Source organism: Neopelma chrysocephalum, unplaced genomic scaffold (genome assembly GCF_003984885.1).
Source record: "Neopelma chrysocephalum unplaced genomic scaffold, ASM398488v2 Primary Assembly neopelma1_70, whole genome shotgun sequence".
NCBI classification, from domain to species: Eukaryota; Metazoa; Chordata; class Aves; order Passeriformes; family Pipridae; genus Neopelma; species Neopelma chrysocephalum.
Window position 1 is genome coordinate 3161981 of NW_020897730.1, and position 24833 is coordinate 3186813.

General features: G+C 38.8%; 1 protein-coding gene across 1 annotated transcript; it reads right to left on the reverse strand.

Moving 5' to 3' along the window:
- Positions 1-362: 362 nt before the first annotated feature.
- On the reverse strand, positions 363-24768 carry ATP1B3 (ATPase Na+/K+ transporting subunit beta 3). The gene is made up of 7 exons (XM_027686115.1): positions 24495-24768; positions 16808-16936; positions 12209-12316; positions 10514-10701; positions 9717-9767; positions 5121-5207; positions 363-2686 (listed from the first exon to the last, which is right to left on the reverse strand). Exons 1-7 carry the CDS (start codon positions 24601-24603, stop codon positions 2516-2518), a joined length of 843 nt encoding a protein of 280 aa, XP_027541916.1. The 5' UTR covers positions 24604-24768; the 3' UTR covers positions 363-2515.
- Between the last annotated feature and the right edge of the window lie 65 nt (positions 24769-24833).

A 24833-nucleotide genomic window follows, 5' to 3' on the forward strand; every position in this document is an offset into this window, starting at 1 on the left:
TTTCAGGTTTCTGGTAACAAAATAGTAAATTTAAATCTTTAATCATAATTTAAAATTAAGTCTAATTTACTGTAAAATTCACATGAAGGAAATCATGTGAATTGTATTCTATCCTAACAGTCTACACCTGTTTACTATCAGGTAACTGCTGCATCATTTACTTAACTTGAGACCCAGAAATAAATACGAGAACCAGTTCAGTTTAATTAAATAGTTTAAGACTAGACTCATTACCTACTTATGTTTTACATGCTAATTTTGATAGCTGAACCCTTTCAAAAGTTTACTTCTCCCCCATCCCCCAACTGATAATCCTTATGTGTTTGAAATTTAAAAAAAAAACCAAACACTTGTACAGAATCTAGGGAGAACAGGAGTTTATTGAGTTTTACCTGTCTGAAAAGTGCTGGTGAAGAGTTGCCATTTCATGCTTTGTCTATATAGATAAGTCAAAAGAGAAATTGTTGCAAAAAACAAGCTCATTTGAAAACTGAGTGTTTTTCCAGAAGTTCTTACCATTCCTAAGTGAACACAAATGTGAAAAGTTTTTACATGAAGCGAATCCTTTTCATTGTCAGATGCAACATCTACATTTAAGTTCCCTCACAACTATTAAAGTACTTTCAGGCAGTATTAATACACGGAGAAGCAATTAGTCATATCTTCAAGAAGCCAGGTATCCCAGCTCTAAAAGTGCATAATTCAAAACATTAGTAATGGAATATTTTAAAAGAACATCTCATTCAGTATTAATGCATGCCATTATTACAAAAATATCCATTGCATATTGTAGGAACAACAACTTTCTTTTGTAGACAACAAAAAAGCATGCTGAATGGTATCAGATCAGTATAAATCTATTTTTAATGAGGTTTAAGACACTGTTCAAGTCCCATTAAGAGCAGCTTCCTCCAACTGTGCACCAGTGTAAACTTGCACAGCTGTTAAAAGTTTTTCACTAATGTGGCTTAGACTGGACTCAAACTTTTTTAAAGCAGGGTATTAAGACTGGATCTTGAATTTTAGAAATCCTTCATTTAATTTGTTTAAATAAAATATTAAAAACCACTGTAACAATTAGGTATAAAATCCTATTAAGTAACAAATTTAGGCCTAACTAGCAGAACATACAGGTATTTACACAAATGTGGATTTGCTGTGGTCTTTAATATTAAGAAGACATCAGAATGTGGACCATTTGCTCAAACCCCCCCCCCCAAGACCAAAACAAACAAAAACCCTGGGGAAGAGCAGCATAAATCACATGTCAGCACAGCTGCCAAAGTTACAGCCCAATGGAATGGGTCAGCCTGGTTTAATGTGAGCATCAGGCACAAATAAACCAGTCTGTTTGGAGGCATTTTAGCAACTGCCTTTGGAGCTACACTGCAGGGAACCAACTGCAGGTCAACAGGATATTTCTATGAAGCAGCCGATGACACCAATTTTCTAAATGAATGATGATGAAATACACACAAAGTCCAAGATGAAAGAGCAGATGAAGACGTGAGACATGTTAAAATGATGCAACGAAACAGATATATAAATTAAACAGGAATGTTTAATCAAGACAATCCTTTCTTTTTCCTTTTTTTTTTTTTTCTTAAACAGAGGTTCTTCAGAAAACTTTTTAATTGGAAAATGAAAGCCTATTCCCACAATAGTGAAGCCACTTTTTTCAAGCAGCTCTGTTGTACAACTGTTACCATGACCCTAAACAATTTAAACTGTTTTCTATCGATATGTCTGAACTAAAAAGTTTTAAAATATTGTATAATTTTATTTGTGCTCCACATATTACAAGCAATTAACAACACAAAGAAAGATTCAATTCCTCAGCTAGAACACCAAACTCTATACCAAGTATTACATGTACACAATACTTGCACAGTGACAAGCACAAGGAAGTACTAGTTGAGCACTTACTTTCAGAAATCCATACCAACTCTTAAGATCCATTTCAATTCTCCCACGCCACCCAGTCTACAATTTAAGGCATCTCCACACAGCCATCCATCCACCCACCCACTCCCATCCACACAATTTACGTTGGAGGTGTTTACTCTTACAAAGAACTCACTATGTCAATCAGGTACCATTTATTATTTATCCCTCTAACTGTGTCAGCATTGAGATATGACAGTTAAACCAGTGTTAAATCAATACAATATTTACAGAGCACAGCACATTAAGCTTGAGACACTCACTTGGGGGATAAAACCACGTTTTAGAACAGGACAAAGGTCACCATTATTATGTGTTTGAAAACAGCTATTTACAGGTCCCTATGACATAACTATAGTCTGTACACTGTTCCAATGGGGCAGGCAAAAGCAGGATAGGCATTTATTTTAAGGGATTTTAAACATACAATTTGGAAGCATATTATTATGCTACCCTGAACGCCATAAACCACCTTAACATTCTCCAAGGTGGTCTCATATCCTAAGAATGGCATGTCCAGCTGATACAAAACAGATCACAACATTTACTTTGTGGAGAGTATTTACTCCAGCTATTCAGACATCTGAACTTTGAAGGTAATTCGTCCCAGAAACTTGTCACGGTCATCTTCGTTTTTTAAATTAGGTGAGCCCAGGATCTTGCACTCAATTGCTATTTCTTCTTTGGTACTGTTGGGGTGAATTGCTAGTTGAACAGCCACTAGAGGCTGTAAATAGTGAGCCTAGTAAACAGAGAGATGGGGAAAATATTTGAGAGACCAGAGTAAGTTAGCATTAAATTAACATTTAATCCATTAGAACAGTTAAGAAAAAAAACTAATTAAGAACCCAACTTTTCAAAGCCCAACCTGACTCAGGTAAGACACTTTTTTTCCAAGTTAATCTGGTAAACATTCTTCATACTTCTTTTTAACTAATCTATTAAAGATAATTTAATTCACACTATCTTCAAGAAGCATATGTCTTTACCCTTTTCTATTATATTAGGTCCAATTTTTCTAGAAACCTCCACTTGAAACAACCTCAGAAATTAGTATCTTCCTTCCTATCCATTCTGTTGTCTCTTCTGCTTGTTTTGGGTTTGGTTTGGGCATGGGTGGGTGTAATTGCTATAGAACCTAACTTTTCTAGCAAGGTTTTAAGTGTAATTCAACAAATGCCAATGAACCAGCTTCCCTCCTACCCTATGCTGCTGTTGTTTGTTCAGCAAGAAACCATTCTAAAAGGTGTTCTCTGTTTGACAGCTTTACACAGAGACCTTTCCTTGAACATCCTGACAGTGTCCTTCCTGGTCAGTCATATTTGGTAGAACAATTACAACTGATGACTTTGCTCCCTTATAATAAAAATTAAAATTTAAAAATGAGAGCAGAACCAATTCTTTTTTTTTGTCAACACAATATTATACCTCAAACCAATTCCATTACTCTTGTAAAGTGCTTATGAATTAAATAAGAGCTTATTTATTATACATTGTTAAGGCAGCATTTCATCCAGTGTTCATAAAGTATTTCCATAATTTATTAATATTTTTAGGTCAATACTGCTGACTGCTGATTAAGCAAAATTATTTATTTTCCTGATAAGAATTAATAAGTAATGGACTAAATACAACACTGCAGTATTATACAAGCATAAGCCTCAAATTTTAATTGAACAAAATCTTGTGTTAAGATTTCCCCCCCCCTCATTAATTTAAAGGACTCCTTAATACATTTCTGTTGGTTTTAGGCATCTTCTCTGCCACAGAAAACACTACAGAATACTCAGTCTCCTTTGCAAAAAGTGATGTCATGGAAGGGGATGTGCTAAAATCTTAAATATGAAGTACTAGAAGTAGATTGAAGTAACTGCTTCTACTGGATAGTGGTTTTACTACATCAGAAATTTTCCTGTGCTCCAATGAACTTCAGACTGGGAGGGGGAAATGCAGCAAGGCAAGGCACCCTCAAAACTTTCCAGCTGTAAGGGTGATACCACACTTGAGGTACTGAATTTTCTAAAAATCAGAACTGAAATTCCCATGTTTCCTCAGGGAGAGAAGTCTTGTAACCACCAAGATTATTTGAATAAGTACACAAATTTTTATGATGTTCTGAAAAGAGATGTACTTTTACTCAATAAAAATGTGGGGGAGGAGGGAAGAGGGTCAGCACCCTCATTAACTATATCAGCTCATCTAAAAAAGGGAACATTCTCTAAGGTCAGGGAGTTTGGCTCATTGTACTGAGCAGCAAAAGACAAATAACCATCCTGGACCACAAAATAGTAGCTATTAGTATTTTTATGGCTCCTACCTTAGCACAAGGGCAGTGAGTTTAGTTGAATCCTCTTAACTCCTTTACAGAATAAAATAATTTAACAGTTCCACACTGATATAATATAAAATTTCAGTTGCATAGCCAAGAAATCAATCCAGACTCTTGAGACCTAGTCAAATACTTAAACTTCTCACAGCTCTTCCTACTGCCTCTTCTTTTTCTTAGTATACTAATCTTATGAGATTTGAGCCTCACATAAGCAAGAATCCCAAAAACCAGAGCCCCCATTCCACATGTGAAGTGTTCTTCAGTTAGAAAAATTAAATTTATGTCAGAATACAATGAGGACCAAGTAAACAAAAACAAAGATAAGATGATTATTAGAATAAGAACAACAACAATTAAAAAAACCCCTCCATCTGCTACCTTTAAGTCCTTCATAAAACAGAGCAAACAGACACCACGACTGTAGAGCCACAAAGAAATATAATTAATAATACCACAAGGAACTATAAACTTAATATCCTATACATAATCCCCAAGGATTAACTATTAGAAAGTGTATTGTAATATAAAAATTGAGTTTACTTTTCCTGCCTTTCCCTGCATTCAAAAAAATTCCGAAGGATATCAGTGACCAAAAAAGAGCAGATGCTCTCAGTACTGATGCTATAACAGCCACTTCTTCATTAGGACAATGCCCAGTTTATTTCCTCATGTCTGAGAAAGCATCTCTAATCTCATCAACCACTGTGCAATTTCTGCATATCAAATACTCCTTATGAGTATCTCGTTACAAAGTTCAAACTTCAGAATCAATCTGATCTTGGTAACTCTAAATGCAAACAGAACCAAAACATTCACCACATGAAGACCATCATTAAGGCAGACTTACATGCAAGCTTTTCCCATAGTATGGAAAGTACATCAAGTCTATCAGGCCATGAGGAGGAAAATAAGTTATAGCAACCATGCCTTCATCCTGTAATTGGAGATAGCAAAAAAATCAAAAGTTAACATCTGCTTGCATAGAATTGAACACAAAATTAGAATTATAACCCAATGATAAAGCACAAGATACCTAGAAAAAAAAAAGGCAACTGACCTACAAACTCATAGAATAACTTTTAAAATACACTTATTTTTGGCAAATAGTTACATACTGCACACATCTGCTACAGTAAGAATTAACAGTACTATTTAAATTAGCAATCAAGACAGCTTGCCTTCATGCCTTTCTTATGAGTCAAAGAAATGGTGAAGGGGGAAGAGGACATTCACTGTAATGAATAATTTAACAACCAAAAATCACCCCTATATAACTAAAACCCCAAGTATCCACAAGCAAGCCTGGATGTTTCCTTCAAATATAGGCCACCTAAAAAGAAACCCAAGTTTAAAATGGTTACTAGACTTCAGTGTGTCATCACCACCTCAGAGGAACAACATATACATACGCATGCCTCCTCACTCGACTGACCCCTACAATCCCAAATTTGGGAATAAGAAGTAGCCTACAAGTAACCTACAAAGTTGCTGCCTAATTTCTGACTAAGGAGTCGCTCAATCTGTGAGATATACCAAATATGTGGATGTGACTGAGCAGTCCAGGCACAGACACCTCTCCCTACACACAGTATTCTTCAGGACTGTGTATCCTGGCAGGATGTCAAACCACTAGGAAATGCCCACATCTAACATGACTTTCTGGAATAAGATAAATATATTACCATAATCAAGGGAAATGTCATTAAAACAATGCCCCCCCCAATACTAAATGTATCTTCAGACCATCACTGCTTGTTCAGTGTTATACACAAGTTCAAAGTGTATCAGCAACTGTCATGCCTTTTTCTATACTACCACATACAACAGCTGTGATTTTAGGCAGGTACTCTACAAAGTTCAGAAGACAACTCCAGTAAGATCAAAAAATAGTAAAGAACAAACCACATCTTAAGATTACCTTCTTCTGACCTCCTCAAAAGAACATACAATGTGTTTTTTGGGATATGGCCACATTCCCGTTCCTTTGCAGTCTAAATTATTGCAATTCTTCAATATATGTTTATTAAGTATTTTGAACCTTGAGCTAGCAAGTATAATCACTAAGTAGAAATTTATTGCTTTTCACCATTATACTTTATTTGAAGCTCATGCAGCTGAAAATACTAATTTTTCAAATATATTTTTGAAATAGCGGTTAAATAATCAGAATAACATAGGAAAGATAAATAGTGCTTTCTGGAGCAGCTAAACACAAGGCATGCATGCAGTCAGAACTGTATAGGCATTAGGCTACCAGTGCAATAGCAGAGGGGTTCTGGGACATGCAGCTGCCTGTCTCATGCAACTGTTGTGGGGTTTGGGATTTTAATAATTAATTCTAATTAATATCCCTACACAATCAAATAAAAACAAACTAAAACACACCCAAACAAGATGCTTTTGCTGAAGAACTCCAAGAATCAGTCCACTAGCGAGTGTCACTTTATCTGCTTACCCTTTAGTTTCCACAAAGAGTTGCTGACAGTCAGCAAATCTAAAATCAGAAAATTTAGCTGGACAGATGGACTTTTACCTCACTAACTTGGTCTTTATTAAAACTGTGTCTTAGAAAGAATAATTTTCCAGATATTAAAATAATATGCAAAGACCCAAGGAAAGAACTTGGGCAGGAATGGTCTATAATCACTTGAGAAGAAGAAATGGTATGACTGCACAAGATAAAGAGCAGTATGCATTAGTGGAAAGTGTAAACCAACAAAGATTTCTGTCACAAAAAGCAGGTTAACTCAGATCCTGACTATGCTGACAGGAGCAAGGCACATAGTGTCATTCATACAACCATTCTTCATTCTTGTACACTAGAAAGTTACACCTAGTACAAAGTCAAGATGGTCACTAAACAGAAGAAATGGATGTATTTTGGAATTAAGGCTTTTTTTTCTTTAGTTAAAAAAAAAACAAACCTCCCATCAAATCTACCAGTTTTCAATAGAGGTAGTTTTAACTTGAAAGAATACTGCAACAAGATGTTCCAGTGCACGTGAAACTGCACATCTCCAGCCCCAAACGAAAGACCTAAAATGCTGATCTTCAAACGTCTTGGAAACACCATCTTGTGTTGGTTTGTTTCTCTTTGTGGAGATCACCAAGACTACAGCAGATCAGTTCCTCCAGGGTGCAGAAGGAAGAACCAGCTGTAATTAATGTCTGACATCGCGAACAGAATCTACAGAAAATACAGTGATGATGGACACCACTAAGATGGCAGAGGCGGAAGCATCCCCAACTGTAAGTGTGCTGACTTTGAAATCACAGATCTACCTTTAATTTTTCTATTTAAAAAAAATCCCATAGAAAAAGTACAGGGAGAAGAAAGAAGAATTGCCTTACAGGAGAATGCCTGAAGAACATAGATTTCACATTGAAAAATTTAAATGATATTTCGGGTGACAAAGACTGTCAGGATGTGCAGAGAGAAGCTATTAACCTCATTTTGTATGTGAAAGACTTGTAAAAACTAAAGTTCCATTTAAAAGTCAGATGGTGTTAAGTCCAGGCAGACACTTGCCCAAATTGCTCTCAGTATACATAAAAGTGATGCACAGGAAGTTCCACCTGACCATGAGGAAGAACTTTGTTACTGTGCAGTGACTGAGCACTGGAACAGGTTGCCCAGAGAGGTGGTGGAGTCTCCCTCACTGGAGATATTCAAGAACTGTGCCATGAGCTCTAGGATGACCCTGCTTAGCTCATCATCAGAGAACTCCTAACTATATTCTATCTTTATTAAATAAATTCGCTAAGTAATTTGCACTTGTAGAAAGAGGATGCAAAAAAATACATATTATTTATTTCAAAGTATCTCAAAGGGTAAACAAAATAGTAAAAAAGCCCATCATTATCAACCAAGTTTTTATCAAACTTATTCTTTTCCTACTGAAACCAGCTGAGAGGATAGCAAAAGGATCATCTGTAATTTGCTTACTACAGCTTTTACCACTGTCTCATAGAGCATCCATACAAAAAAGCTGGAGAAATAGAATCATCATAAAATAGGATTATCATCAATATTTTATAAATCACTTGAACATTAGCTCTCAACACACCACAAAGCATTTCAGGTGGAAATGAAGATGATTGTCCTGGACCCTTTTCAGTGTTTTCAATGAGGACTTGTGAGATGCAAAACTAAGTTCATTCACTGATGGGAGCAGGCTGTAAGTAGTGCAAAACACTTCAGAAAACTCGATCCCTTTAAAATGATGATAAAAAAATCACAGAGCAGGGACCAAAAATAGTAATATGAAATTCAACTTCAAGAACTCACATCTACAAATACAGACTGGGAAATAACCAAAAGAAAGATCTAAACATTAGAACAATTAAAATAAAGACTCAGTGTATTACAAACAGCAAATTCACCTTGAGACACTTTATTATTTCCAACGTGATCACAAAGGGAGAAACTGTGCCATTACCCATAGCTCAGCTAGAGGACAAGCTCTGTCCAGTTTGGGTTATCACATTATGAAAAAGTTATAAACAAGTCAAAGAAGAAAGAGACTACTAGAAGAAGCTTAATTGCTTTATTCTAAAAACCAAATAATTCCTTCAAGAGAATGATGTCTTTTTTGAGAATGGAAGCAAAGAAATCAGTCTCAAATAAGAAAAGGAATCACCTTTGCTTGCAATGGACTGTCATGGAGAGATCAAAACTTTCAAAGACTCCACAAAAATCAAGTATTAAAATCTATGCCTACCACAGGTACCTAGGAAAAAGGCAGAAACCTTACAAGTATTTGTCTCGTTATCTGATGACATTTCCCAGCCTACATTTTTACCAGTCACCTCCAGCTAAAAGCCAGGACTGCGCCCTTTGCTCAAGCTACAAACTTACCAAGGGTTTCACTGCTCCCCAAGCAGTCTAGGAAAAATATCCATAAGTCAAAGTAATTATTATAATTACCATAAAACATTCTGTAGAAATCCATTGGTACATAACAAATATGCATAATTAGCCGTTATTGTGAGTAGTTTATACTTGATTTGAAGGCAACTTTTACTTGAGCAGTAACATTAGTTTCCACACACAGTGTCTTACCCATCATTTACAAAACTGTCTAAGGTGCACTTGCAGCATGGAGAAAAAATAAAAATATAGGTTATGAAATGAGAAAACAAAATATAACTCACAATAAATAAATAAGACCACAAATAACATGTATGTATTTTCCACAACTCTACAGCAAGACGGGTAGCTCAAACACATCTAAAGATGAATGAACAACAAATGAAAAATATTTTTATAAGTACACTGAAGAAATTAAAGACACTACAACTAAATTAGACATACAGTAGATGAAAAACAAACAAAAATACAAAGTCTCTAACAAGAAGGAAAGAGTGAAATAAATTACTTCACTATTCATCGTATTCATAAGGAAAATTAACTACACACTTATTTCTTACATTCAGGACTGACCTTAGGTGTACACTGTATACGTGGTTCTCCTTCGGGCTTTAATCCAATTATCTAAAGGAGAGAAGGTTACAATATTTACAGACCTTTTTCCCCCTTTCCAATTTTACAGACTGAATTTAACTTTTCACCTCACTAAATGACAGGGTTCATATAGGGAGTAAATCTATTCAGTGTCATTTTTACCTGAACACAATTTTAAATTAGGACAAAGATTTAAAGTATTGTTAAGTTAAACAGTTTACTCAAATTAACTCAAATAGTTACAGTAGCCACAGAAAAGACTGTTATTTTATATTCAGCATTAATATGTAGCATTAATGGTTCAACCAATTAGCAATTCAAGTAATGTGTAACATCACTGAAAAGTCAAATACTTAGTGAAGTTTTCATCAGCTTTCATAGTTTTGGAGTTACAGAATGCATTACATCCTAGTTAGATTTCTGCACCACACATATGAAGTAAAACATACTTTACTTGCAGAGGGGTCTAGAATCCATTTCATGGAACAGTAAGCAAAAGCAAAAAGCAAATTACTTCTTAAAACAGGGGATTCAGATATTTTGATGCAAGTAATCAAAGCCAATACTTCTAAGTATTAGAAAGCTCAAAAAGCTCACTTCACTCTACTCTCTGAAAACATGAATTGCCAGACCTTTCAGTAAGCTACACTATTCTAGAAATGCAAATATCTCAAGTAGCAAACTGAACACATATTTCAGTCCTTTCTACAGTCATTTTTCATACAGCAGTAGTTGGGAGAACTTAAACTAAGAATTAAAAATAAGCAGGCACTTACTCTGTTCATTTTCACAATCACACAGGGAGTTCCTTTGGAATACCCAAAATTCGTATCTTCCTTTCCAGAGCACTGCCCCAGATCAGAGAGGTTGAATCGACAGGCCTTTTTAACAGCAACATCATTCTGCTCAAAAATCTTTCCTGGTGTACAATCTATGTTTTGGGACTGCTTTGACTCATTGTATGCTATGAAACAGAAATAGCTTATAAGTCAATTGGTAGAAAACAAATAAGCAGCCAAAGTCTGCTGATGCCTATATAAGTATATAATTTGACAAGTGTTACTTGTCAAAGAGTTCTCTCAAAGAACTATTTTCAGAACACTGTCTCTTACATCCATCTTAAACATTTTTTCGAAGTCTATCAAGAAGTGGCACTGCACTTGAATGAAAGAATAAAAAGAGTATTACAAAAGAAGTAATACTGTCCTGCTTTTCAAATTGTAATAGTCACAACTTCATACATTCCTGTACATAAACTTACTACATGTTCTAAACTAATAAGGTATTAAAATATAAACAATCAAGTTTTTACCTGGAAACTGAACCAGTTTTCTGTTTGTACACGTTTCTTTCACAAGTGCACAGGAAAACTTCAAGTACTTCAATAAGTAATATTAAATGGCCCCTACATTTACATCAGGTAGTATAATTGGTTTTATACTAAGATCCCAAATTGTTTCTTTGTGTTTTACAAGTACACAGATCACACTGTCACAAATGCTAATCTATTTTTGTGGGGTTTTCCCCTCCCTTACGCTCTACCCCTCCGCTAACAAAGTAAAATGGAGAAAGGGAAAGTTCATCCTTGATGCAAGACCCACAAAACTGCAGGAGAGGCAGGTAAACATGACATGCAGCATTCCTCCCAGGAGCCTTGGCTGAGCTCTGAAAGAAAATCCTACTCATAGAAGCTTTTAGTAGGCACTATGAATATGGAGAGATTCAAGAATAGTTTGCGTAGCTAACAAAGCAACTCATGGACACAGCACCTTCTCAATTCTGATTTACAACTTTTAAGGGGTTAAACTTACTAATATTTTAATTGATTTCTGTATTATTAGAATAAGTGTACATGCAGGCACATACATAGAATAACATATGGCAAACTAATGATTTTGCCATCCTTCAGTCTTGCCCGTGTTACCTTTTCTTTATGTTCTAAATTCAGTATTTTAATACTACTGCCCATAAATACTATGTATCAGGGTGAAATGTAATAAATTGCAATTAATTTAATCTTTGTGTGCCTTATTTTTTCAAATAGACACTTAAGGTCTTAAGGCTACAGGATTCTCAGTTATCAAATCATTTAGATTAAGACTAATCAGGTAAGTCTTGATAAACTTTGCCTCTAAATACATGACATATGCTATTTTACATTACATTCTCTTGGCATATGTAATTTCTGCATCTTACAGTATTTAAATAACCATGTCACCAAAACACTGGACTAGGAGACAAAACTCTCTATTATGTACTCCACTATTCCTCTTGCCTCGGGCTCCCTGTCCAATATAGGCATCAATACTCACCTTTTTCTGTAAAGTATACACTTTAATAACACACATATCTGTAGTAACCCTGAACTTGCATGAGTCTCCATTAGCAATCAGTAACTACAAGCAAAAAATGAAAGTAATGTTCTCAAGACAAAGATTCCTGAATTACTTGGGGAGTTTGAAGTAACTTACATTCAAGGAAATTTTTAAGTGTAGTAACATACTCCAAATATGACTGGCTGTCACTCTTGTTAAAGTAAAATTCCAATGCGGTGTCTGGCTTTGGTGAAATCATAAGTCCTTAAAAAGAAAAAGTGCAAGTTAGGAACTAAACAACTTCTCTTTCCTACACCACTCCAACCTATTCAATATACCCATAAATCAGAAAATGTCTATCTGTAAACAAACATCAGTGTTACTCCTACATTCCACAGTAGTGGAAGGTAGTTTGCATTTCAAGCCAGTTATCAAAATCAATGTTAGATTAATTAATATTTAAATCCAACCCAGTGCATAGCTGCAATTCACAAAGCAAACCCAAGTGATTAGGAAAAGCAAAAGCAGCAGCTTAATCAACTTCAATCAAAGATTTTTACCAATTCACTTCCTATTTTCCATACTCAGCAAATTAAACTTAAATAATCAAAAAAATACCCAAAACCACATCCAGAAAGCCTTCAGTTCAAGCAATGGTTCAAAGCTTCAGGTAGTATAGAGGGAAGCTATGATCGTATTTTTTTCATAGAAACCCAGACAAAAAAGCATTTTAAAAATCCTGATTGTGCATAAAGATGGCTTGAAAGTTACCCCAATCAAAACAGACAAGCCAAGGTAGCTTCTGTTCTTCTCCTCCATGTCCTCAAACAGAAAGTTTAGGCACCATCTGTTTCATGGAGAACACAAGACACTTCATGAAGCCCTGGGCCCCTGTCCCTGGGGAGGTGTATGGCTCAGCCAGGAACCAGGAATGCTCCGGAGCTGCCTCCAGGCCCTGCAGCACCAGCGTTCCCAGTGGGACTATGGCTCCACTTGGCTGCTGGCTCTGGGTACCAGAGCAGGAATCCCCACAGCCAGGGAGCCAGGGCTGGCAGCAGAAACACGGACACGGATCACCGAGGGCTAGAGCGCGGCTTTGGCTGAAGGATGAAAAAGGCACACATGGAGTGTGGGCCCTTGACAGAGCTGAACTGTCCTTCCTCCCAGCACATGGGTCAAGAAAAGTGCAATGTTAAATCTTAGGGATTTTTCTGTAGCAGGTGAAAGCAGAAGACACACTCCTTGCTAATACCCAGCCTGTGCCATCAGGAGTTGTCACTAACAGAGACAGTCAATGCTTCTATTATTCATCACAGCTTCAGCAGCAGATGAAATGGCACCACACCACCAGACACTGCAGAAGAGTTCAAAATCAGGTGTGTGACTGATTGCTTTATCCACAGCACTTTATGGTAATTTTTATTTAATATAAATAATTAGCCCAGATAAAAAACCCAGCAGTTGTGATTAACAGGTGAGTGTCCATGCATCTGTCTCTTCCAGTATAGCTGAGAACTGACACTGCAGTTCCACCAAAAAAAAAAACAAAACCACACAACAAAAACCACCACAAACACAACCCCCCAAACCCCAACCTATATTTTATCAGATTAACTTTTTCCTAAGTTAGAATATTAAAATGGTTTGATCAAAGTCAAATTTGGTATAAAGAAATTGCAATTACAGCAACTAATTGAATCAGCTTAGGATGCCACGTAGTTTCCTATTGTCTGGCAAAACCAATTAAAACTAGATTCCCAAATGAATAGAATTTAAGGCAGAAAACAAAATTCATCTCCCAAAATAAAAAAAAAAAAACCACAAAAAACCCCCACACAAAAACAAACAAACAAACAAAAAAACCACGGCCTTCTGAATATAACCTAAACATTTAAGATGATACGAGTGCAGTGGGAAGATAAAGATGGAAAACGTCCTAATGTTGGATTCTTAACATGTTATACTGCAGTTAATCAATCACAGTAAGGTATTTGAAAGCATACCAAAAGTGCAGGTCTAAGGCTTCACCTATAGAAATGACCAAGCTTCTCAAATGAAGGCAGGATTTACTTACAAATACTTTCAACTGGGAAACAATAAAGGTATATACTAAACATTTATCACAGACAAACATCTTTCAGATTCTAAAAAAAACCCAGATATAATTTAATGCTTTTTTACTCTAGCTCTTCTGTAGGATTCCCAATAAATCAAAGATCCTCTTTTCTGCAAGAGCAGCAGTTAAATTATTTCCACAGAAGCCACGACTAAATGCTTCAATGACTGACAGTCCATGTAAACCTACAAATACTATTTTAACTGCAGATTACTTTGTACCATTACATTTTCTGGCCTTTACACTGATCTGGGATTCAACAAAATACAAGATAATTAGTAGCAGGGCTGAAAAATCACTGAAGGGGTTTTACACACCAAGGGCTTTTGGGGGATAAGAGATTATTATTATCTATGTGTTTTTTCAAAGGGAATAATGACAAAATAATTCAACTAGTCATCAGTGAATGAAACAATAATTTGAAGAGATTCACTGCTTCAGTGGAACTTCAGAAACATCCTAGGAGGAAAGGACTACTTGAATTTCAGTGCATCACAGTCTGCCTAGAGACTATGGTGTAAATTTTACAGAAAAAGCTATATGAAGGACTGATGCATAGACTGAGAGAGATGCAGGATTTGGGCTCTTCTAAAGGATCAGAATTAACAGCCTCAGCACAGGATCACATCTAGGACTGTAAGAGAGATTTTACATTATATTACAATTCCAAGAGGGATTGAAAAAATAATCTGAATTTGATTTATATCCCAGTGTACAAATCAAGTAAAATAAAAATTATAAAACAAATTAATTGTGAGATTTCCAAATATGTTTAACAAGAGTAAAACCATTGACCTACGCCATCCAGGTTTTGTGTGTAGAATTTATTTTTATAATTTAGAGTCTTACAGCCCGGAACATTACATGTTTCACTGCAAGTGAAAAATGACAGAGTTAAAGAGGAACACTGAAACAGAGACAAGCAATTTTATTAACTTTTATGTATGAGTTAGTGAAGACATGGTTAATAAAAAGATTTAATTCAGAAATGTTATAGGAATTTTTAAATTAAAAACTAATTGTGGTATACATAACTTTTTAAACAAACATCCCCCATGAATTATTTCAAAGTCAAGGAAAATACCCTGAATTGCAAGAGAGAAATGTCACTCAAGTCCAGCATTAAGTCACAGCTCCTCACAGCTCCATCCACTACCAAGGTTCTGACTTCCACAATGGAAATGGGGAGGAATGGTCAACTAAGCCACCTTCTTTTTTTCCTCCTTTTTTTATTTTTTTTTAATTATTCTTTGCAGCATCTAGCCCATTCTTAGCTTGAAAAAACAACACAAATCCTCAGAATCCCTTACAACACAACACTTGTTAAAGAAGGCCAGAATACTGCACCAAACAAATTCTGTTCAGAATCCAGAGAAGTTTATCACATTGGTCCAAGTGCAACTTGCTCACACAAAGATTACTGTAGCATCTTAAGTGTGGATGCAGCTACAAGATGTTGGTCAATTTTATGAGTTCTGAGTTTAGAGAAAGGGGAAAGTATTTTTAAAAATAAAGTTGTCTCACTTCCACCAAAATATTAATATTGCACCATTTAGTTTTGTGTTTTAAACATAAAATTGGTCCCTAAGACAAGTTATTAGAAAAACTGAGATATCAAATGTTCAAGTGGCCAGATCATTTAAGTTGCATATACAAATCAAATACTTACACATTCTCCAGAAACAGTAACTAGAACACACTAATCTCTTTAGCATAAAGTACACAGAATCAATTTTTAAATCTTTCAGAGTGAAAATTCTTAATATTTTTTCCAATATGGAGATATACCAAATCAGAGTTTATGTCAGAATTTTGTGATATATTTTAAACAATTTAAAAAAAAAAAAGTTAAAAAACGGTGGAAGGGAAAAGAAAAAAAAAAGACAACCACCTTATTACTCATTCTTACTTGTGTAGGGTTTTTGCCTGTCACATCCAGCTCTCTGAACCAGCCAGCAGTGGGACTGGATGGGCACGTGCACAAAAGGAGCAGCAGCTCCAGGAAGCAAGACACCACCTTTAGTGGCAGCTACATGTTACATGGACTTGGCTTCATCACACAGCAGGACCCTCTCTCTTAAATGGATCCCAACAGAACAGGCCAACAAGCCCTGATATCCACAGACATTCCACGGCAACTGAAAACTACCTAATACTGTACTAAAAACTCTGGAAAGGCCTCTGTCCCACAGTCCTTACACAGATCACACCCACAGCACAGCCTTCCTGTACCTTCTTCAAAGTACCAAACACTAATCAGGGTGGCCTTCCATCTGATCCAAAAAAAATGTTTTATGGTACCTTTAAAGCAATTTGATTAAATTATAATCCCACTTTCCGACAGCATGTTCTCTGGATTTGCAGGTAAAATTGTTTTCTACATACAGGATAAATTCAATTGAAAAGAACTTAGAGGAAAACACAGCAAAAGTTAGCACATACACACAAAAAGCTACTGACTGAATTTATGCTGTAAGCATATATCACTTGCCTCACATCAGGTTTTACCTTTGCAACCTGCAAGTAATTGAGGAATAATCACAGTTTCCCATAAGTAGTTCACACTTTCAACAAGCTCTCAAATGAAACTTAGCTGTTAAACCAGACAGAGGTTTATGAAAAAATAAATACAGTGTTACCTGGACTAGAAATCCTGTCACGGTATTTTGGTATATCACTGCTCAGTGTCTGAAGCATAACCCACATTGTGAATGTGAAGAGTGCTGCTAGGAAGCCATAGAATACCAGATAGAACAGTAAGATCAATCCTGTAAAGAAAAAACTAAAATTACTATTTTTGTTTCATCTAATTCCATTACCTATTTTGAAAATAAAACCAGGAAATAAGCAATACAATGTTTGTAGCTGTAAATATGCCTCCAGCATACATATATAATGCACAGAGCACAACAATGCATACAAAGAGGTTTTCTAATACTTTCTGATTCTTAAAACTTACAGGGCATTTTAGCATTTCTATTTTTCAGAGAGCAGCATTAAAAACTGCTCTTTGGGCTACAAAGGAAAGCTGGCAAGGATGACTAAGCAATGCATTAGGAAAAAAATTAAGTTTCACTTGCTTAAGGGAATTTTAGTTTTGTATCTGGAAAGGAAAGGGTAGCCGGGAAGATGAAAGAACTGAGTGAAGAGATATAATTATTAAACTGGATCTAAACCAGGCAGGAAGCAATTGGTGCTTTAAAAACATAGTTGATACATGAGGGAACTCCACACAGAGCATTCATTCACACATAGATCCTGTTACAAGAGACTCAAGGTGAAAATGCTTTCTGCTGCAGATTTTTGAAAGCAAACCAAGCCTTCTATTCAGATTTATCAAGTCTTTGCCTAACACATCCACCTGCTTTACCAATCTACCTCAGAGACCCAGCAACCTCACTGGAATTCACCAGTTACACAGATGTTACCAGCTTCAACTTGTTTCATTAATCCAGTATACAATCCCAACCTAAAAGAGTGCATGATTCTGTTTTAAGACTGAGCACCTGAGACTTAAGGACACATGCACAGACATTGTCAAAAAGTATTGAGGAAATCAGATGCTTGAACAGAGAGCCATCTTCAAAACCTTTCTAATCCAAAAACATAACCAAATGATGACAGAAATTCAATTTTTATAGAATAGTCTAGTTATATAAGGGTGCTATCAGAAGCCAGAGACATAACTCAGGTAAAGGAAAGCACATAAAACCATTACACAACATCCTACCGCTGACACTTGATTAATTGCAGTATTTTTCAGCCTTCCATAGAAAAGGACAGAGCAAAAGCAAACATGACTCTATCACAGTGATATGTACTGTCCACTGGAAGATGACAGAAGGAAGCCTAATCCTTGGCTCCTGTCCCAGAAACTATGATTGCAATTTGCACTGAAATATTCAGTGCAAATGTAAACCACAGTAACCCATGACTGCTAAAGATGCAAGTACCTGTATTATTTCTGAAAGAATTCAGTGTACATCTATTAAAATAATGTGGTGATTCCCAAATTATCTTTAAGATAAATTCTCTCCAGAAACCAGCTGAACGTTATTGGATTTTTGGTTTGGTTTTAGTTTTTGATTTCACGTGTTGATAAATTTACTTACCCATCTGCAAAAGTCTGAGAGTGATGAGGTATTTAAAATATATTTGGAACCAATGAGATGCAAGATTCTATACAGGAATTAAAAGTAGGAAAGTATGCAAACACAAAACCAAGCTTACTCTATAATGAACAAGAGAGCTTGACATCTACTATAAACTATCTAAGGCTACTTAGGAGCTATTTAGGTGCTGAAAAGAGAACATAAAAATAAATAGTAGAAATCCTAGTCAACAAAAATTGCATTTGTATTTGGCACACCAGCAATTTGCTTTACTTATAAGGTTATAATTGCTTTAACTGGATCCAAAACAGAACAAGGACCTTCTAATTAATACTCAGTGTATTCTAGGCATCACAAACAAAAACGTTCCCTTACAAAACCTTTGGTCAGCTCTCACTTGGATCCCTGTAAGTTAATCAATTATTGAATACACTTTCATCAAGCTGTCTAGAAAGTACACTTCCCATCAAGTGACCAAGACATTCATCAAACAGTTCCAATGGAACAGAAAAAGAGTTTGACACGTAAGACAAGACAAGCAGTTTCCATGGCAATTAGCGTAAAAGCAAGAAAGTCAGGGAAATCTTTTTTTCATTCAGCTATTTCATAATACACTGTTATTTTGATCTCTAAAAGATTATGCCAAACCTCATTGGAAAAAAACCCCAAATTAAAAACAAACCCCTGCCCACTTGTTTATTACTGATGGGCACAACATCACCACAGTGTGCCCCTCTAAGCAGACATGGCCCTAAGCACAGCCCTGCTTTGGGCCGACACCACCAGGGCACCTCCATGACTGCCTGGGGCCTCATTGGGAAGCTCTCTGAGGAGCAGATCCGGGCCTGCTGCAGCTCCTCCTTCGTGGGGACGGTTCCCACCCACAAAGGCCCCCCACTACGGCGGGGCAGGGGGTTCTGGGACCCCTCCCCTCCAGCAGCAGGGGCAGGGCAGAACTGCTCTGTGGGCAGTCCCTGGGGAGCCCCCCATGCCCAGGGAGGGAGCGCCAATACTGGGGACAACAGCGCCGAACTGGGGATCGACTCGGTGGGGGGGACCACAGTGCCCACAGTGCCTCACCCAGGCCCTCTCCCTCCCAGCAGCATCCCATCCACCAGGAATATGCAGCAGGATGAAGGCTAGAAAGGCTGTTTTATTCAGAGCCCTGAAACTCTGCTGAGCTCCCCCAGTCCAGTAAAGCATGCATGTACAAACACACAGATTATTTTTAACCCTTATTTTAATATACCTGGTAAATGCACTGCACTGAGCACTAAGCTGCCCCATTTATGCTACTTTGCCACATTAAAAAGAGGGAAAAAACCTAAACAACAAAAAACTTCTCTGCAACTTCCAACAGCCCTGAACTGAGTAAGCTGCTCTTTGTGAGCCTATTAGTACTAATTATCCTAAGCTAATCACAATGAGCAAGCCATAACCTGTCAAGAAACTCTGCCAAAATAACTTCACATAACACTGGATTTCTTGTCAGGAAACAAGATGTACCCAAGTAACAGTGAAAAGCTATCCACCACATTTACTCCACAGAAAGTACAGCTACCACATCATGCAACTCAATTCTATTGTTGCAGAACATCTTGCTACACTAAAACTATAACATAAGAAAAACTAAAAACAAAATTCTGCATTACAATTTACCTAGTTGTTTTGGTTTGTTTTTCTTTTTACAGGGCATCACAGTACCAAACCCCCTCCTTCATATCCTAACCACAAGGACAAGCAAGTCAAATCTGGAAAACTGCTATTTCTGAACCAATGTGCTGGTAACCATCATTAGCTGGAATTCATTTGCAGGGATCAAAGCACTTCTCCACTGTTAAAATTAGAATTTCTGACTGGTGAATGCAAGATATCACCTGGCCATCACTTCCATGATGAACACACGCTTTCCAAACTTTACATGGCAAAGCTTATTAAAAAAGAAGAGCACGTCAGTCTGGCATTAACCAGATTGGTAAATCTACCTCGTGCAATACATAGGTAGATATATCCAGGTATCAGTACACACACTGACACAGACATGGAAGACACTATTCAACATTACCTGTAACAGCAAAAAATTAAATGCTGTCTTTCTGGCTTGTTGGATCCCATGCTGCATTGATCCCATCACCTGCATGACCATTCTTCAGCATCTTTAACTAGCGGGATTTAAATACCCAAGTAATGTTCCTCCCGACTACCACCAGTGCCAGGAACATCAAGGAATTTTAGTCCACCTGCAGATGGATTTCTTTCCTTAAACTAACATAAGTATACATTTTAAATAATCACTGATCATGTTTCAGTTTTATTTCTTACACACTTGAGAATTACTGTTTTCTAGATCTGAGGAACAGTAGAGGGAGGAAGAGGAAGACTTGGAAGAAATATAACTTCAGTCCCACATCATATTTTACGTCACAACAAGCCAGGGCTCCACATATAACATGGCTACACCTCAGGAGACAATAAAAACCATCAAGTGCAACACTTGCAAAGAACCACAAAAGCCAGAGTCTGATGCCATGATTAAGCATTTAGAACACAAAAAACCCTAAACCCCCCAAATACCCTCACTGTACCACTAGAGCTTACTGATACCTGCAACAAGAGAAGGCAAGATGCCTTTTTTCAGAGTGATCTGCACCAGGACAAATATTCTGCAATAGCAGACAGTGATGCCAGAATGTTTAATATTACATTACTTGTAAAGAAAGCTAAATTACAATAAAACCCAGCTCAAAACACTGAGAGAGAACACAGATGATTCAACTCAGAAAAGCAGATAAAACTTTAACAGCCCTGTATGTGTAACCAGGAACTCAGTGAAGACGAAACAGAAGCAAAACTGGATCCTTTGCTATGGCTACCAATCAAACTGTATACCCACTGACATGGTGGAAAACGTTCCTAAAATAAGGTGTTGGGTTTTGCTGGTCAGGTTTTGTGTTTGTTTGTAATCACAAACACGTATTTGTGCACTGAAGGATACAACTACCCACTCAAAAGAAAATTCTATGTATGAATGTAGGTCTGAATTTCTATGTACTTCAAGACAATGCCACCTCTACCTCAAATACCTTGACACAACCACCTTTACAGAAAGACTTAAATACACTTGACATCACATCTAGTGTGACCACAGATGACGTATTACTAGAGTCTATATTGCCTTTTTTTTTTGGCATTACTTATTTTTCTGTAACCTTGTGTGAAAAGAATTTACTGCCTATCCTGTAAGGCTATGGACACACCTGAGTGTGTGGTGAGCACCTCATTACAGTACCTTCATGATGATCTCACTCCATTCCTACTCTAATTCCAGGCAGACACAGCACCTTGCCATTACAGGCAGAGTCAAATACTGATCTTCCTTTTACTTGCAGAAAGGCCCCATATGGCAGTCTGCCAAGTGCTCCTTTCTCTGCCCTATCTGATTAAATTCTGGGTGGACCCCAGCACTGATCCTCATACCCTTCACCTCTGCAAGGACTATCAGCACTCCTCATGCCTTTCTGCTGGGAATGCCACCACCTCAAGCCATCAACAGTCTTTCCAGCATTTTCTGTCTCTTTAATACAACAAATGATTATGTCAAATAATTAAAAATAGGTTTGGGGAGGAGGGTGTGTAGGTTTGGATACCAATTTGTGAAAGATTCAAATTGAATTATCCCTCAAGTCTGCAAAAGATGTGAAATTCCCCAACTATTTTCCACAAGAGGAGACATGGAGTTTTCACCAAACTGAAACAGGCAAGCCTTTACTAAGCTCTAAGAGGCAACATACCTCTGTTACATGACAAATATGAGCAGAGGAACTACTTGTGTTTGATCTCTTCACAAATTGCTGGTGTAGAAATGGCAGACAGAGGAGTACTCCAATGCCACAGCACTGGGTTTCACGGAGAATCACTGCCTTGCAGCTACAATTTACATAAGCCCGGGGGACTGTCTCAGACTAGGGCAAAACATGCACATACTGTGAATAATTATTTAACAGTTTCTCTACTGCCTGTGTCTTATTTCTGCAAGGAAGATGTCTTGAGATGAGAGAATATGAACAGAAGAACCAGAGCCAACTGAATTCTCATCGTGCTGCCCCTAGAGACATGAAAACTCAGCAGATTGGGAACCAGAGCTTTCCTCTCCTACCTCCTTCACCTTTCAGCCAGGAGACCAGCAACAGAAGAGGAACACTTGTCAGTGAGACAGGTCTAAGCTCACACCAGTACTGCAAGGGCAGAAATGAGACCAAACCCTGCACATTCTTCTGTGCCAAGAGAGCCACACAATTAGTGTCCCGCTATTAAAAAGTGAAACCAAACACAGAGCCACACACCATGTCCCAAAACAGTCAGACTACAACTAAACTAAATTAAACAGGCACAGTATGGTAATCACAAAATGCCAAAACAAATATTGGTGAAAAAATACACTGAAAATTTATAGTGACACTAAACATTCACCTCCTAACGTCCAGGCTGAGGAAATGTTATATAGCACTAACTACATGCCAATCACCTAATCCACTAAAGAAAACTTATTAATGAAGTAAAACTATTCCAATTGACTGCACACAGTAAAATTATTCAAACTGTCTATACATACTTTCTCAAAAACACCTTTTATCTAGTAGCTGTAGAAACTCAAATACCAACTAAGTCGTCTCACTTATGTTTCAAGTGTTATCTATTGGTCTGGGACTAACACAGACTAGGAACATCCTAAGTGACTTGCCCTACTAGACAGGTTTAAAGAGACAAGGTGGTTTCATCTTCACTTTTTGTCGAAAAAACTTACAAGCTATTTCTAACATGCCTACAGTCTGTTCTCCTCAGACTCATGACACAGCCAGACTTCTGCAATCCACACACTCAGCCCACGCACTTGAGGAAACCTGCCTGTACAGAAAGATCAGTAGACAACAGCATAGTGGAAATTTCCTCTCCTTTGCTATTCAAATGGCAGAGTAGCTGCAAGCTCTTATTTCCATCTGAATGGAGGAGAACTCCTGTCAGAGCTCGGGCCCTCTCCTGATAGACAGGAGATACTGGCACGGCAGAGAAAGCACACCCCATGCACAGACCGCTTAAAGCTCCTCCTCACTATTTCAACATTAGTATTCATTGAGATTGTGTCAAGGCCAAGGATGTATTGGCCTGTTCCTTTACACCACGCTGAGATTCTTGTTGGTTTTGTAAGGACAACGTTTAAGTATCCCAACTACATCCAAGTTTTGGGAGGAGACGCAGCATTTTCTAAAGTCAGTAAATATGTCCCATGAGGGCTGAAGAAACATCCTAATATTAAGCATTTGTACGGTTTAATATGAGAAAACACATTCGGAAAATATAAATATTTTTACTGGAAGCAACGAGATTATGATAACATGCTTTCCAGCTCAGAGGAAAGCAATGGGATGACTACCTGAAAATAGGAAAACAAATACTGCTTTCACAGGCTTTACTGGAGAGCCTTCCTTTGAAAGCTTCCTTTAAGAAAATAAAAGGCCCAGAAGCCCCACGCTGGAACAAATTTAGCACGATGACGCACAACGACAGAGAGCGCTCACTCTGGAATCGGGGCTCATTAACTTTTTTGGGGTTTGGGGGTTTTCCTGTGCTCCCCTCCCCATCCCACAGCTACAAGTACAAAGGCAATTTGCGCCCATTCATTCTGGATTCCCTGCGCCGCTGGAGCGCGGGGGGGGGGGGGGGCGCTGGGAAGGGCTGGAGCGGCGGAGCTGCCCCGACACGCGCGGGCTGCGGGGGCCACACCGCGGGCGGGGCCGCCCCGCACCTCGCCACCCAAGGCCCGTCACGGCCGCACCACGGCGGCCCCTGGGGCGGCCCGGGTGGGGGAGGAGCCGGCAGGCCCGCACCGGTGCCGGGTGGGCGGTGAGTCGGCCCGGGGGGCGCTCCGAGAACTCCCCTTCCCACCCCCGACCCCCGCCCCCGCTGTCACGGACGGCGCTATTTTTAGCGCGGCGGTTGTAGCGGGCGCCGGGCGCGTGCGCCGCGCGGGCCGCCTCACCTGGCGCGCGCCGCCCCCGCATCCCCCCGCGCCCCCGCGGGGAACCTCCCGCATCCCGCCCCCGCACACCCCCCACCCCCTCGCCTCTCCTCCCGCGCTCGGCCCCGCTCCCCGCCGCCCCTCGGCTCCCCCGGCGCCGCGCCCCGCCCTTGTGCCCCTTAGGGCGGCAGCGCTCACCCCAGCTCTTCGCCGTGCGCCCCAGGAACTCGCCGCTGCTGGGGTTGTAGATGAACTGCCGCCACTCGGCCATGCTCTGGCGGAACGGCTTCTTCGTCTCCTTGGACATGGCGAGGCGAGCAGCGGCCGCGTCGCGCACCCCGGCGGTGGAGCCTCCCCGGCAGAAAAAGCCGCAGCCAGCGCCCGCTCCCAACCGCTAAGTAAGTGCGGCCGCGGCGCCCGGCGGGAGAGCGGGCGGGGGCCGGCGCGCGGGGCCCGTCCCGGTCCCGCCCCTCGTCCCTCGTCCCGCCCCCGCGCCGGGCGGGACCCACCGCGCGCCGCCCGCAGCCAATCCGCGCC

What these genes read in the sequence shown, in the direction of transcription:
- ATP1B3 (XM_027686115.1), bottom strand. Translation starts at nt 24,603, where the DNA reads ATGTCCAAGGAGACGAAGAAGCCGTTCCGCCAGAGCATGGCCGAGTGG. An exon ending in ACTTAAAAATTTCCTTGAAT is followed by an intron (nt 10,702 to 12,208) that starts GTAAGTTACTTC and finishes TCTGTTTCATAG; the next exon opens with CATACAATGAGTCAAAGCAG. An exon ending in ACTATGGGAAAAGCTTGCAT is followed by an intron (nt 2,687 to 5,120) that starts GTAAGTCTGCCT and finishes TCTGTTTACTAG; the next exon opens with GCTCACTATTTACAGCCTCT.